Genomic DNA, 16,289 nt, shown 5'->3' with positions numbered 1-16,289 from the left:
AGCATAGTGTACGATCAGCAGTCTAAAAATGTGGCACTCGGGACTGGATTTATCGACACGGTTGTTGCGATTATGTATTTCAGTATACTGCATGTTCCTTCCCCTCCTCGCTACAGTGGGGTTTCACGGAAAAATCTTCTCGTTCCGTAGGCATCTTTTTCCTGTTGCAGAATTGGCATTTTTTTAAAAAGAAAAATAAACACAGGGGAAATGATGTAGAAAATACAAACGTAGAGGAAAAAGAATGATATTTACCACCACATCACTGCACGACACAACACTTGTGCACATTTGCAATAGGTTTACCTGCCCCAGCAGCTATTCGAAAGGACAGGAACACAGGCTGCAGCAAGTTAGGGAAAAATAGAAGTTACACATTTGAAATAGAAACATTTTTTTTTTTTACAGTTAGTAATAAACACAAGAAAAAAATCCTCTATGACTGGAAACAAAATGATGCAATAATTTTTTTGATTAACTACAAAATGCACAGGAGAACCACCTCATCTTCTTATAGATCTCTGTCCCACTGAAATCTAAGGGAAAATTTGCCACTGATTTCTGTGGGAAGAGGATCGGGTCCCACACACAACTCCCTTTAATCACAGAATTAGCTCCACTGAAAGTGCCATGCTAAAAAAGCTCATGCGAAGTACCCTGGTGACAAAGGAAACAAAAATCACTGTCTCTGAGCTGTCCTTCAGCTGCTGACACACCAGACGTTTCATATTAGTGGAGAAGTTAGTAAACGTCGGCCGGTGTTTTAAAATCCGACTGGGATGGTTCTGGACCAAGTATCTTAAGTGCATTCTTCCTTAGAAAAACGACACTCTGCTCACAGGAACTCTGACCACGAAAGTAAATGTATTTGTGAATTTGGATTTACTGTATACATGCACACACTCGTGTCATTGCCCATTATCTGTCACTGAATTACCACCCTCATCAGCCTTCGCGCCGTCTCTAGGGCCGACACGTTACCACTGTTGTAGAGTTTACAAGTTTTTGCAAGTTTCTAGTTGAGTTTTGATATGGGTTTTATATAATTTTGATACAGGCTTTCAGAGGCTACCTGCTGCTCCTTGACCAGCTTTTTCCCAAGCAAGCACACACTCAGTTTTGCTGCATTTCTGACTTAGCTTTCCATCGGGTATCTTCAGCGGAAGAGATTATAAAATCCCTGTCTTCACTTTAACAACTGGTATTTATGTAATTCTATATCCTTTTTCTCACTTGTGTGAATACGGAACTGCCAATATATTATATTACTAATAAGCAGCCAGGCACCAAATTAATTGTTTTGGAAGCAATTTTGATAACCCAATGAAAATACTTTTGTTTTACGAGAATAGTCGTAAGCGCACAGACAGTTGCTCCTCTTCATTCTGTGTGGTATCATGCTTTCATTCTAGTGCACATCACCCTGTTCTTTATTTGATTTCACACAAGTATCTACTCTAATACTGGCTGATTTCAGTTGAATTCAACTTTAAATAATTTTGGAGGCTTTAAATTAAAAATGGGACAGAGATCTAGTTGACTTAAACATAAAATTAACAGAAACTAGTGCATGCATTCTCCTTCCTCATAAAAAAACCTTAGAAGGTTACTAAAATGTTTAATTAATTACCTTGTGATCGCCCATGCAGACATTTGGCCCAATGTGGTCATATATTACTATCTTCTCATCGTTTTCTGACTAGTTAAAAAAAAACAAAACCACAACAAAACACTGGTCAGTTCAAGTATTCTCCAGATTACAGAAAGATATATGGAAATAATTTATGCAAACAGTTCAAAGCAGTTTCTGAATGAAGTGATACTGACACATCTTTGCTTGGCTCCTCCAGAGAAAGACCACGCAGAATGAATTTTTACGTCCAGTGCTGCTTGCAATTTGTGCAGTTTGCCCCCACACAAATGCCTCAGGAAATCACAGCATCTGCTCCTCGCCTCTGGGACCTCTAGAAATTTTAGTGAGTAACACTCGGACAGATGAAACGAACGACTCCGTTAGGATTGCATCCCAGCCTCTGGCCAGTGAATTGCAGGCAGCATTTTTGGCCAGTCCTTTTTTTAGGAACAACACACAATTTTTATTGAATTAGGTGCGATATATGTTGTTCTTTGAATTAAATGCAATCCACATTGCCTTCCGAGATCATTTGATTTCATCATGTAGGTGATTTTAAATGTTCAGAGAGATAAATGAACTATTTACAGTTTATGAGTATAATCTTTAACCATTCCTATGACACACATTTCTTCATCTGAAAAAAAGCATTAAGTGATTTTGAGAAAAATCAGCAAATGAAAGATGACATTCCTCCAGTCTCCATTACGAATCACTTTCATTTTGTTCCATGTTGAACTTTATCCCTGTACACTGCCTTCTTTAGCATTTGTAGCTTAATGAGTAATAAACTGTACTCATCTTTCTGCCATTTGCAATAAACTTGATTTTGAGACTGTTTTGATTCTCTAGCACAGTACTTCAGGAATAAATACAAATACGTTGCCATACAAGACAATTTCTTAGTATGCTGAACAATTCCTATGAGCTAATTAAATCTGCAATCTGCACACTCTCAGGTCTCTGATACAATCATAGATGTGCTTTAAACTAGTTGGCAACACTAATTTATTTTGTACGAAAGAGTCAGGACTTTCCCATCTGCAATCAGTCAAGTTTGACTGGGCAATAACTTTATATAAACAGTAGCATTTAGGACTATAAAGTTAAAACTGAATTATCTTTAATGCAGTAAGGAAGCTTAAGGTCAGATTTACTTTACAGCACGGTTGTCTGCCAAAAATATGAAAACATAACCTTCTGCATTGTATGCATGAGCACTTTCCAATATTTCAAGATCATAATGCCACCAGCATCGGAAGTGGGGATACATTCATCAAAAGCGACTTGATAATTTACAAAGGCAGCATAAAATTGTGGATTTTCAACTGCATAATCTTTAGACAGATAAACAAATTACAGCGGCGCACAAGCAGAAACAATATACACTCGGCTGAGCATTCATTACTTCATGCTACCAGGCGTCAGCGCAGCTCCCTAGCAGTGGGCAACCTTTGGTGTTTTAGGGCTCAGGAAGCATAAAACAACATGATGGTGAGGTAACCGACCATGGCATGATCGATGATGTTGCATGAAAGCTGTTTACAGCCCCATGTCTGTACAATCTGTAATGCCTACTGTGTAGCTGAACACACCGTACACTGGGGCAATTTGTGCATATTATCCTTTCTTTATGTAGGATTAAAATGCTGATTTACTACAATTTTTGTGTGAAATAAAATATAGACTTGCTAAGACAGGAAAATAAATTCTTTATTTGCCTATATGCAGCAAAGTAATTACCTGCATAAGAATATTCAGTAGCTATTTACAACGAAAAATTCTTTAAAAATTCATATACATTTATGTTTTAAGGATTTGTCACAGTGTAACCAGTTAATTAAAATTTGCTTTTACCTTCTTCACAGTTGCTTTTGAAGCTTCAAAGCTTAAGTCTCTGCAATAGAATAAATCCTCAATGGCAAGGCGAACGCTGCTTACTGCGTAGAACCACCAAAATTGTGAGGTCATTTTGCCCTCTTCTCTACCAGTTCAGCATTCTTTTCTACTGAATATTTTCATTAAGTTTTATGAGCCAGAATTACAGTTTGGTTTTGAGCTGGAGAAGCTGACTCCTCTATTGGTATAGACCCAGTGCCTTAAACACCCACACCAGTTTGGCCTCATCTACACCTGTAATTTTGCACACACGTTTCTGGAGATGTCCCAAGCTGCGCGCTCATAATTTGCAAACGCAAAGCTGCACAGACAAAATTATATGCATTTTTTTGAATGTAAGCTTTGAATGATCCAACTGACTGGCTTTCTGTTCCGTGGAGACTCAGAATTGGGCCAGGTGACCTCACAGTTACAAATTGTCTTTAATGCTCTAACTTTGTTTTCCTTTGTTTATTTTTCTCCCATTATATCCAAGTTATACCCCCCTAGATAATCTGAAAGAATTCCTTTCCCTCTGTACTGTTTACACTCTTCAAGCCTTTGTGTACCCTTCTATCTCCTTATTCATAGCTTAAAAAAAAAAAAATCTTCCCTCATTGGCCACTCGTTCCATGGTTTTAATCCTTTGTTCTTTAGGAATTTCATGGGCGCCAAGTACTATCTGTAATATTTTGGGTAAAGTCTCACTTTTTCATACGATATTTCTGTTTAAGAAGGTCAAATAACATTGATTTTGACATTACTGTTTTGCTATAAAGCCTGTATTCCTCTTAGCTTCACTTTTTTTTATTAAATACTGCAGTATGTGCATTGTCTGCAATTTTGGGCAAAACTTCAGGATATCACGCAGACACTTCTTACACATTAAACGTGTACGGAAGTACATCGAATTGAAGTTTGAGCAGCTATGGAAAAAATGTTCTCAGCCTTTCAGGGAGTTATATACTGCAAAGCAAACAGTCTAATCATGAGATAAACAACCCCGATGAGAGAGAGAAACAGAAGGTTATAAACTCCAGGAGAGCAAGTTTCAAGGGTTTCATTAATTTAAACAGAAGAAAAGCGCCGTGAAGCCGTAGAACATGGATTTATGTGCAAAGATTATTTTCTGCACTTCACTCCCACTATACTGCAGTAGTTATACAGGAACACAGAGACAGACACGTGCCTTTGGGCCGTTCTGGGTTCTGTATGAGACAGTCCTGCTGCCTGGTCAGCGCGATACCCTCAGCGCAGCAGCTGGGCACTCACAGCACACTCGCTTTGCATCGCGCTCCTGGCCACGGCTGGCACGGCAGGAAAAGCTTAGCTCAGAGCAGAAAGGCACAGGTGAGATCTCCTTGTATCATACACCGATTTCCTCATGTGTTCTGGGTCCTTTAGAACACCTGACAGGCAGCGTAAACAGGAGGGGTCTCCAGTTGCCATGAACAAGCACACAGGAAAAAACAGAGGAGTGTAAGTTGGCACGTGTAACCGGCTGGCCGGGTTCAGTGCTTCCGAGGAAAGGAGGAGAGAGGAGTAAGCAGGAGAGAGAGAAAATGAGAGAAAAGGAAAACTGGAAGGCTCTTGAACTATATTTAGGTCATTCAACCTTGGACAGAGCATCACCAAGTTTACCTTATCACTATACACCAAAATCCCAAGAGGAACTGTACGGTCTAAAAACGTTGCACCATCGTATTTTTAAAGCTCTAATGGAATGTCTAAACTGAGGCACTTAATTGGTGTACCAAAGTGAGGAGCCTACCTGCTGGAGACTCTGCCTTCCTTCAGGGGACGCGGGCAGGAGATCTGGCCCATCTAGGATCTGACCTGTTCTTGGGCAATCCAGTTCTCAACACCAGCAACAGAGGGAACCTAAATCTACCACGCTTGTAACTCGGGCACCTCAAGCTGTTGCTGTGCAGGTTTTCCTTTCAACAGCATTACTGCTCAGCCAGCAGCCACTCCTAGTTACTTTTGCCTGCATCTGCGCCAAATCCTCGGTGAGGGCAGTACTGTTACTTACGTTACTGTAGAGTGGACTGGATTGGGGGGCTGACATGGATTTTTTTATTTTTTGTTACTTTGTTTAAAGCAGGCACAGTTTCCCAGTGCTGTACATCCCAGTACAGCACTGACAAGCACAGAAGCGGCACTGGAGAGACGACGGGCAGCACTGGCAGCTGGGATACCAAAAGAAGTGGTTGTGAAAGCTCGTGCTTTGGTAACTGCCGAGGGGTTAACTGGGACAAATCCACAATCTCGGGTGGAAAGCACTGGAGACATAACAGTTGTTATTGCCATGGTATGCTGTCTCCAGCTTGGCGTTTGCTACAGGCAACTGAAAATCCACGGACAAGCAGAAGTGTATCAGCCCTACCCACCTTCGTTGGAGATAACACACCGCGTGGGCAGCGGGGCGGCTGCGGGTCCGTACTTACTTTCAGAATGAGCTCCTTGGCTGAGTGGGACATCAGGATTCGGTCGCACCAGGCTGGACACCTCGTGTTCATGTACTGCTTTCCCTGGCTAGAGTCCTCGCTGTACGGATAACTGCAAACAAATCACAACCACAACCATCAGCCACTTCTTGCAAAGCAGCCTCAAATGACCACGCTAATTAAAAAATGTAACTGGAAAAAAGCAGCTCTTTTAGACATCTCTCATTTATCTTTCTTTTCTCCTCCTCATGTGCTCTTTCTCTATTCTCTTCTCATATCTACAATCCTACTTTAGGCCAACGTGTTAAGACACATACAGTTTCAAAACTCTCACCTACCTTGCATTTTTTCACGTGAGAGTGTTTGAAGACAGCAGACTATTTATTTGTGTGAAAGTATGAAAATCAGTCCAACAACTCGAGTACAGGGCAGGCTGTTGGCTATGACTGTGGAAAACGAACAGGCAGAAGATGAAAAAGGAAACGCAGGGGAAAAAAAGGTTCATCTCACGGGATTTCTTTGCAGGATTCTCTCTAGGAGAGCTATCCAGGAATAATTTAACACAAAACAGAGTTCAGAGCACTGGGATCTCTGCAGCTGTACAAAAACACCACCTGTATGGATTCTCTAAGGCTGACAAAGGAAGACACGACAAGAAAGCAGCTTTTCAGGGGATTTCTTCAGAACCAAGGGGTCAGGAATGTGGTCTGAGGAAAATGATGCTGACCACGTAAGATTCTGTACCTTTATATGAAATTGTGTTAACAAAAAGTGAATTATTTCGTAAAGACATCTGGAACAGAAGCTGATTAAATGGTAGTTATGCTGTGGGGTCATTGTAAGTGTGCTATGAGATCTCCAGTGCATTCGGACTTAGCTTTAAAAGGCAACAGAAAGTGTTTATTTTAACCTACAGAACAGCCTAAAATAAGTTAACTCAACACGCCTGTGTGAGCCCACAGGCTGAGATCCTCTAGAGCACCTGCAGTGGCAGCCTCTGGTCCAACTGTCAGGAGGCTGAGGCCAAAGTTTTCCTCGTTTTATCCAAATGTTCTCACTAGTTTAATGTGATAGAAGCTTGAGCTTGATGATGGCTTGTCATGCTGTAAGGCGCACCGTTTTCCCAGACCACCAAAATGGCATGGGTAAATAGCCAAAGGGGTTTTGGAGAAATCCAGAGGGTTTGTGACAGGCTCAATTTCTTGAATATTGAGCTTGAATGAATTCAAGTTTGTCCTTGATAAATGTCTTTAAACAAAAACCATAAGCCCAGTGCATATTATCCACATATGTATGTGTGAGTGCATTTAAAATGACATTTGCACTTTATTCTGCCCATCACTGAACTCATAAAGGAAATACTGAGGTTTTCCCGATATGTGTGTGAAAATAAAATTTCTGGTATTGTAACAAAAGGGTTTGCATGCTTGAAGAGAAACTTATTTACCACCCAGCTTGGTGTGATACTCAAACTGAGACGTATAGCTTTCTACCAAATGGGTTTACAAGCTACACTGCCATTAAAAAGATTAGCCATGGCAAGCATCCAAGAGAAGTGTACTGAACGTATTGGAACAAACCAGTGATCTCAGAACCTTTTCCACCTCATCAAACCTAACAAGACTCATTTTCAAAACATATTATGAGAATTCAATTTGCTGCTTCACTGACATACAGAAGTACAGCTTATTTCTGAGTGTCTGTGAAATATTTTGATGATGTAATACTATTGGTAGTAGAAGCTCTTTGTCTGCAATTTAAGGGTTGACTTTTTCTGGTAACATCTTACTTTAGTTACTCAAGAACCCCACATAACTGAAGCTACTTTTTATGACATAAGGTATAAGAATCAATCACATTTCATATAATCCTTCCTTTTACAGCATTCACTGTACGGCTTTTGAAGTATGATGTTCCCTACCTGTAATGATCTGTTACTGCTCTGTGTTAGAGCATTTCATCCGAGGGCCTATGTTCTGTGAAATGGTATTTATCAATTTGCTTTATTGATCTTAACGTTTTCACAGGGTGAAAACTTCTGCCAATTTTTCAAGGTCTTTAGCGCTGATCACCCAGTCAAGAAGTTACTGTAGTTTACAAATCTTTGACAAATCAGATTTCTAATGGCTGGGACAGAGATGAAAATAAATACTGCAGAAGTTATCCAGACAAAAATGATCTGTAGGTAATAATTTAACACAATAAAGTGGGGCAAGCTCTTCTTTTTACGAGGCAGCATCCTTCCTTCAGAAGCGTGGAGCATTCTGTCTTGCTGCACCCTAACGAACAAGGCTTCTCGCTCCCCACCACCGCCTCTTCGGCTTGTGCAAGTCTCACTCTCGGTGAAATGCTGACACAGACATAATAAAAAATCCTGACTAGATACACCCCCCAGAAATAAGGAAAACTATTTGCTCTCCTCCTTCATGCTCTAGAAGGGTCACAAATCCTCTGGAATAAGCCGGCTTCTTTTGTAGACGGGCTCAAAAAGTGATCATAGCTAAATGTGACTCAAAATTGCTGGGAGGGATTCTTTTTTGTGACTTAACAGGTTTTGGGGACAGGATAGTTCAGTTTATTTTATGCCATTTATCTTAAATAGATTTTTTGCAAATAAAAAGTTGTATTAGAAGTTTCTGGAATAAGTCTGTCACTGAAGACATTTTCACGAAGCATACTGCTGAATGAATACTATTCCAGAATAAAACTTTTCCAACAACATACACTCTGGTAGTTGTCTCCATCATCGTGTTCGGTAGTTAAAGGAACAGCGGAATGAAAATAATGCAGCTGCTTCCAGAATTGAATCATCTTGTGAACTCCAAAACTTCTGCTTGGTTGGAGCATTTATAAGGGTTTTCTCCCCCATGGATACTCTGGTGTCTTACGTGACGTTACCTCATTCAGATGCCTTCCCCCCAGCTGACGGGATTTAAAACCAGTCAACAGAAGCATCCAAAGAGGAGACACACAGATGCATAAGCATTTCAAGAAGCCAGGCTGATGATTCTGGTGCTGCCGTAACAGAAAGATGTTGCAAAAATCAAAGACACAAAGAAAACAGCCAAAGCCTCAGAGGTGCCACACACCACAGCACTCAGTTCCAGTCTTCTACACAAAATCTGTCACCAGAACGCAGCCTTTGGGCGTGCTCCTGCACTCCTGGGGCTGGCAAATGGCCCCACAGCCGTGAGGGCTGCAGCCCAAGAGGGTAACTAACAGGAGAGCACGTGTTTCAGAAAACGCAGGACATAAAGACACGACACTCATTTTGCTTCTTCCAATACAGCAACTGCCCAGATAGCGCAGACTCAAGACCGTACTCAAGAATCTGGAAAATATTTCCACCGACTTCAACGGGCAAGCCAAGATACAAACGTGCTAATACACACTCCTACTTGACTATTAACTTTTTGCTCTCTCTAGGGCAGCTTCATGATTTATCTCCTCTTCTTCTTTTCAACCCCACTTCTCAACTGCTTCTTTGAAATAAAGCATAAATAGTCTCTTTTAAAGAATAACGTAAATTTAAATTTGTGTGCATGCAGAAAGCAGAACTATTCTTGTAATACACATCTTCCCAAAGAGATCAAGCATAAGATTGTCTGCTATCAAGTGCATTAAACCAGCTTTGTTTTGCTGACATCTCCAGCCTCTTTTAACACACTCATTCCAGGCAAGTAAGGAACTCACAGTTCTTAATTCAGCACCCAGTTAATAATTCTAGTTTACAGATTTTTCCGACCTATGAATTGTATAAACAATTACATGCTCGATAAAAACAACTGCAGATCTGATAAAAATAATTTTAAGGACTCTGCACCAAGTAATTAGAAGTTAAAAATCCTAGTATTGATCTCCCAGAGGGTAAGCATCACGCCACCTTTCTGTGCATGCATCATTAGTCTTGACCACGAGAACTGTAACCGTGGTGGAGAAAAAAGGGAGAACCAGCTCTCTCAGTCCCATGAGCAGAAAGCAAAGTGTCTTTTTTCCTTTCAGTAGCATTCTGCCTCAATCACAATCTGTCTTGTGCAATGTACAGAAAACAGTGATCTTGAGAATGAATAGTGAGTGCTCCTGTAAAAATGATCACATAACAGATAAAGGCCTCTAGGTACCACTGAAATATAAATGATAAATAGATATAATGCAAACACATACGGGTGCTATAGCTAAGGGAATACACTACACACTTCCTAACTCTAGTATTCAGTATGGTTACTGGCTTTTAAAAAATTTTTTTTTTTTTTTTTTTTTTTTTTTTTACACACACTGTATTATATATATTTAAGAATACAAATAGAGAAATGAGGAATTCCATGTGGAAGAACTTTTCTGCCCTGTTTAGAACAGTGGCAAAGTTGAAATTTAGGACCTTAGCCACTCATGTTAGCTGAGTAACTAATAGCAAAAATGGTCTGTTATTCTCTGTGTAAGCCAGCCAGCAGTTATACAAAACACACCTTGACTGTATAATGCCTCTGTATGATGGACAGACAGGCAGTTCTGGAGCATCCAGGCAAGAGGCTTCTATGATTTACCTCCAGTTGTGCAGGATTTATTTTTTCTCAAGATGCTTCTTCTAGCTGCTTTTCCACCTTATTTCACAAACTGTTGTTTCAGTTACACTCATTTTATTTAACTAGGATTACTGTCAGGTGGGTTTTCTGAATAAAACTCCCCAAAAGTACTAATTAAAGGAACATCATTAATATAATGCTCAATGTTGTCAGAATTTAACCAAACACTTTGAGGAACTGTTAACTAACTTGCTTTAATAAGGAGCAGGCTGTCCAATGAACTGCTGGTATTACAGTTAATAAGGATGAGAGCTACTTGGCAATTGTTTGGGGAAAATAAACCATTAAGAGCATCAGTAATATTACTGCACTGCTGCTGTTGACAGGTATTGTCAAAGATGATTGGACACCTTTACAAAAATACTTACTGCGGGGTGAAAAGTCTTCTGGCATCGTAAACCATCCTGTCAGCAGTGTCTTAACTGGAAACACAAGCCAACAATACTGTGTGTATAAATGTCTCCTTAACTGGCATTTCCAGTCAGGAAAAATGCTCCTAATGAACTCTTCTCTTGTGCAAGAACAGCTAAAATGCGTTACTGAGATGGGCGAAATGTACTTTCTAACAGGAAACAATTAATTCCCTTCGGAGCGTTATTACCTTTACACGCTGTCTCACACGCCGCTCTGCTTTCCAGCTCAGCTCACCCCGAGCACCGCGACTGCGCCTGCCGCTGGTGACGCCTTTGGGTGGCGTGCTGGGGGCTCTGCCTCCCACGGGCAGGACATTTCCAGTAGTGTGGAGGGAGGTGTGACAACATGTATGTAAGCTACGTAATCTTTTTTAGTACAGTAAAGGTCATCCTGAAAACCTGTGCATCCTATGGCTAGATTCACATGCAGATGTGTAGGCAAACTTCATCATGCTTCAGGGAGTGGAAATACCTCCTGTTCAAAGACCACTTGTTCACATCTATTAATTGCCCCCACATTTTATATCGCTGAATATTACATTGAGATGGGATGGAATCATAAAGCATCGATGAAAACTGAGCTCTTTATGGGAAGAGCTGAGACACCGTTTTGATTTGGTCCATTTTATTTTTGAACTCAGGCATGAGCCCTCACATTTACTGAACCTTCTCTCACTTTTAAGTCTTTCTATTTACATATGATATTGAGAGCACTTCAAAAGGGGAAAAATCCCAACCACTTTTCATCAGAAAATTATTTACTAATTTCGTATTTTGTAAGAAAATGTTGGTCCAATTTACCTTTAGCTCTGACACACTTTCAGATTGTCTAAGATGCTTTTAACGGAAGCAAGGACAGTGAATGCAGGCTGCCCGTTCAAGCTTTGGGTGCTTCGAAAGTTTTAAGGCCAAAGACATAAATAAAAATATTTTGATATTTTGAATTGACAAGGTCCCAGCTCAGCACTCGTGTGAGCTGGTACACCGGTATGATTTCAAGAAAATGTCTTTCGACCAAAGCATGACATCCAATTTTTGTCAGCTTCCAGATCATTAGTTTCTTCCTCCAAACTGAATTACCATTTTATATTTCCCTGAATCTGAAAGGGAGATCTGGGTTCCCTATTCCTCTTCCTAACAAATGACCCCATGCAATTTATCTTCATGTGCTCACCTTAGGCAGCAATAAGACACATTGCTGTTTGAATTAAATTAGCTGCTTCATGTGTACCCAAATACTCCTAAGCCTTCACGATGCTCTGCTGAGCTAACTGGCTGTGATACGCATCTCAGGCCAAATCAGGAGGGTAAACACAGTCCTGCAAACACGGCAGTTAAAGCACAATGCGTTCAACAGCTGCTGCTTGCAAAGGCTACACCGACACCATGGTGACCGCACCAGCCAGCCGAGCCAAAGGTGACACAGAAAGGGGGTCACCCGGGAATCCAGCAGCAAGGGGTGAGAAGGGTACACAGGACTCAAGCCTAACTCCGGGCACAACACAGAACAGGACAGTTAACGACACGACGCTTTTCTCTGAATCTTTTTTTATGGATTTATGTCGGGCATATTGCTTTTTGGCTTAACATACTTCTTGTCTATGATGAGCCCCCACCCAGGGCTAAACAACAACAGTTTTTCTCTCACCCAGTGTCCCTTCCCCAACCAAGGAAGGGAATTGGGAAAAGGAGGGAGACTTGTGGGTTAAAATTTAAACAGATTTCATAAAATAAGGAAACCAATATCAATGCTAACACAAAAGACACAAAATTATACTTAGCTCAGAGTGGTGGCAAGTTCCTCCAGGGATAGTGACTCTCGAGAAGGAGGATGATAAAGAGGGAGCAGAGCCAAGAGCCCCCCTCCCCAGCAGCTGCCCCATTTCTAGTGCCCCTGAGGTCAATGTCCCAGCACACACCTGTGGGCAGCCTGGGGCAGCTGCCCTGGGTTTAACTGCTGATGGCCTCGATCACCAGCCACAGCTGGGCACACACTGGAACAAAATCCCAACAAAACCAGGACGCTTCTTTGGAAAATACAAGTCTATGATACGCTTCTGAGTTAACATTCCTGTATCACCAGTGTAACTCGACCTTTTCCAGTTAAAAAAAAGGAAACCCAGAGCCCCTTTCTTTTCCCAGTGAGCAACAACTGGCCCTTTACTCTCTGCCCAGAATGCTCCCCACAGAGAAAATCTCCCCTCGCTGACTACGAACATCCGACGGCTCAGCCAGGGCGATGGCGTGAAGGTGCGCGGGGGCTCGCCCCGTCCCGGGCTCAACCGGGCTCACAGAAGCTGCTTCTGTGCTCCAGCCATAGATGCTGGAAGAACCCAGACAACTACACAATGTCCCGTGGGAATCTGTTCCTCAGGGGCTGAGGGATCCACCGGCGATTTAAGAGACCTCACTGATACCCGGAAGGTGTTTTACAGTGCACGAATGAGTATGGAGTATTTCTGTTCAGTGCAAAATACTTCTCCATTGGCAGAAAAATCACGTGTTATAAGTAACCGATAAAGCAAGCATAAAAACATCTAGGGCTCTTACAATTTTTAATCCGTTCCAGTGCCTAACTCCCCCTTTTGTGACACAACAGGACCCAGGAGCGTCACTGAGGTAATGTTCTAAGGAACAGGAATCCCGTTTGCTTCAGGAGCACTGCACCATCCTGGCAGCACATGATTTTATACTCTGAAAACATGCCGGGCAACTGGTGAGGACACTGGTAAGAACAGGCAGCTGGTTGAAATCTAAACCATCATCTTGTCTTCCCATTTCACACCCAAGGGCGATGTGTACAATGGCACCCACGGGGCTGGGTACAAAAGGCAGAGCTGTTTGTCTCTGGACGGTCTCTGGATGCAGAAGGGGGGGAACAAGTGAGCGCATTTGCTTTGCTTCATGCAGAGCAGACTGGCTCACTCTCTAGTGCAAATTAGACCAGAAAAAATACATGTATCATTGTGCAACCTACTAGAATAAAAAAAAGGTCACGGGACAAAATGCAAGGGTAGAGAATGAACAGATTATAGACTAAACAGGATTCTGGCAGAATAAGGGACCAGAGCCAGAGAGAATTCCCAAGGAGAAACACTCTTCCAAGAGCAAACGGGATTCAACCTGTCTCCCGGTGAGAGGTGTCAAAGCCAAGACACTGCCAGTGCGGAGGGTCTGCTTGAGAAAAGTATCACACAGAGGATATCTAAGGCACAAATGTATGTCCAACCAGTAAATTACATGACAGCCTGATGCAACAACAAACAAGAACAGGTCACTTTAAGAGAATGATTAATACATGAGATTACTGTGCATGCAGGCTTATCTGAAAGCAAACCTTGTAGATGGGTGTGAACTCTTGCTAAAGTCAGCTCCTATCTTTGCTACACAACAGCTACAAGAATAATTATAATAATTAATGGAGGGCAGCGATAAAGGTAACAATTGCCCACCTGTATATTGACTGACCACAATGTCGTTACTTCTTTTTTCACACCTACCCCCTTTTGCAATGATTGCCGACTGCCACAAACTCTTTTCCACCTCACGCTGGGCTGGCTGTTTGCTCACGGCCGGGCTGTTCAGCCCGTGACTGACAGAGCTTACAGAGTTTAAAATTCTGAATTGTATTTAGTCTCCGATGGCTAAGGTTGCTATGGGCTACATTAGATTACAAAGGGTAATGAGACGAAAACATGAATATTCACTATATAAAGTAAAAGGCCTCAAAATATAGTACAGGAATGGGTGAATAATGTCTGAAAAATACTCTGTTAGAAGGGGTCTTTATATTCTGTGCAAAGACAGCAGACTTGTAATGCAGCCTGTGATTTCTTGTTACGCCGTGATTCCTCTTCCAGCCTGCCTTCGCTTTTGGCAAGCTGCAGGAGGGTCGAGGAACCCCCGCGGGCAGGGGCTGCTGGCCGGGGGTCAGACGGCTGCAGCTCACACAGGTCCAGAGCCAGCAGGTGAAGGCTTTTTCCCTCGGGAGCTCATCCACGGCACCCCTGGCACGCTTCTCTGTGGTGCACGGGTGCTGATGCAATTTAAGCACATACTTAAAGAATTAAAAGGAACTCGGAACTGAAGAGAAATTTAGAAAAACGCCTCGATATCAAGTGCCCTGCTGAGCAGAGAGGGGGTCACGGACAGCCCCGCACACCACACAGCGCAGCCAAGGCTTTGTTCTGAATGCTCGAGGGGCGACCGCCAGACCCCGCTCCCTGCGCGCCGCAGCAGGAGGGGCACGGGGGTGGGATGGAGAATTATGTGAGATCAAGCAGACACACGGTCTGAAACTAAGTTACAGTGCTGCACCGGAGAAGAACAATAGTTTTGTTTTGTCTTGAGTTTCGTCAGTACGCCTGCAGGAACGCTATTCTTAGATGTGGCTGGTAGGAGAGTTCAGAAGCAGCTTTGGAATCCTTCCCACACACACAGTTGACTGGAAAGAGCCCTGAAGCTAACGTTCACTCACACAGAGTCTACCCAGACCTTGGGGAAACCCACTTGCGTATACGCTAACACGAATTTACTGCGTTGCCTTAACACCATCCCATTTATAGCTACAAATTCAACTTATCACTATAATACACTAGAACTATTATTATATGCATAATTATGATCTATACCTACCAAAATTAATGTATGATTAAAAAATTAACGTATTTATGTAAAATCCAACAAATGTCATTTGCATATTGCTTAGTGGTTTGAAAACTTAGAAGTGAACCGCTGTTTTGAAAGGGCAGAAAAAAGTCAAATTGTGGATTAATGGCTAGATAAAACCAAAGAGCTTCAATTTAATTTATACCCAACTAAGGCCAAAGTGGTAATTCTGGAAATCCTCATTCACCTGCCATCTCATCAGCCATGCCAAGGCTCCGGTCTCCACTCCCAGATTTCTTTTTAATATTTTGTCCAGCGATTGTCTCCTGTGAAACGCAGAAGCAACCCTGAGAGCAGCACTCATCTCCGCTCCTCCACGTGCAGGCGGATGGCTGCCCATGGGGTGACAGCATCCTCTACTTTTGTACTTCGTCTTTTTGACCTTGTGCCTGCTGTGTTCAAAATGAATAACCCAAAGGAGATATGCTGTATGGGTAGGGAAATACTCATGCAACAGCCTGACAGGGTGCTTGTGCTCTGAAATCTTGCTGTTAACCAACGGGAAGTACACATTTTACTTCTTGTTTTGAAACCTCTCGTGAAGTTTCAACCCGCAATAAATTTTAATGGTCATTATAAACTTATAAAGCCTTGAAAAATTGCTTTTTTATATACAGAATTGACTGTCCTTGCTCTCAGCGATTTAAGCCAGGACTACAAGGTTGGA

The 16,289-nt window shown here is 42.0% G+C and overlaps 1 protein-coding gene across 2 annotated transcripts in view; it reads right to left on the bottom strand.

The window, feature by feature from the left end:
* The window catches only part of INPP5A (inositol polyphosphate-5-phosphatase A), a 208,902-nt gene continuing 192,613 nt past the window's right edge, over positions 1–16,289 (bottom strand). For both annotated transcript variants that reach the window (XM_068398292.1, XM_068398293.1), the window contains exons 13-16: positions 5,959–6,070; positions 1,631–1,699; positions 256–343; positions 1–161 (exon numbers count right to left, since the gene is read on the bottom strand). In XM_068398292.1, coding sequence (XP_068254393.1) covers positions 263–343; positions 1,631–1,699; positions 5,959–6,070 — 262 coding nt within the window. In that variant the 3' untranslated portion in view covers positions 1–161; positions 256–262. The remainder of the gene's footprint in view (positions 162–255; positions 344–1,630; positions 1,700–5,958; positions 6,071–16,289) is intronic.

This window comes from Nyctibius grandis, chromosome 4, assembly GCF_013368605.1.
Source record: "Nyctibius grandis isolate bNycGra1 chromosome 4, bNycGra1.pri, whole genome shotgun sequence".
Lineage (NCBI taxonomy): Eukaryota > Metazoa > Chordata > Aves > Nyctibiiformes > Nyctibiidae > Nyctibius > Nyctibius grandis.
This window is presented reverse-complemented; position numbering and strand designations above follow the sequence as displayed.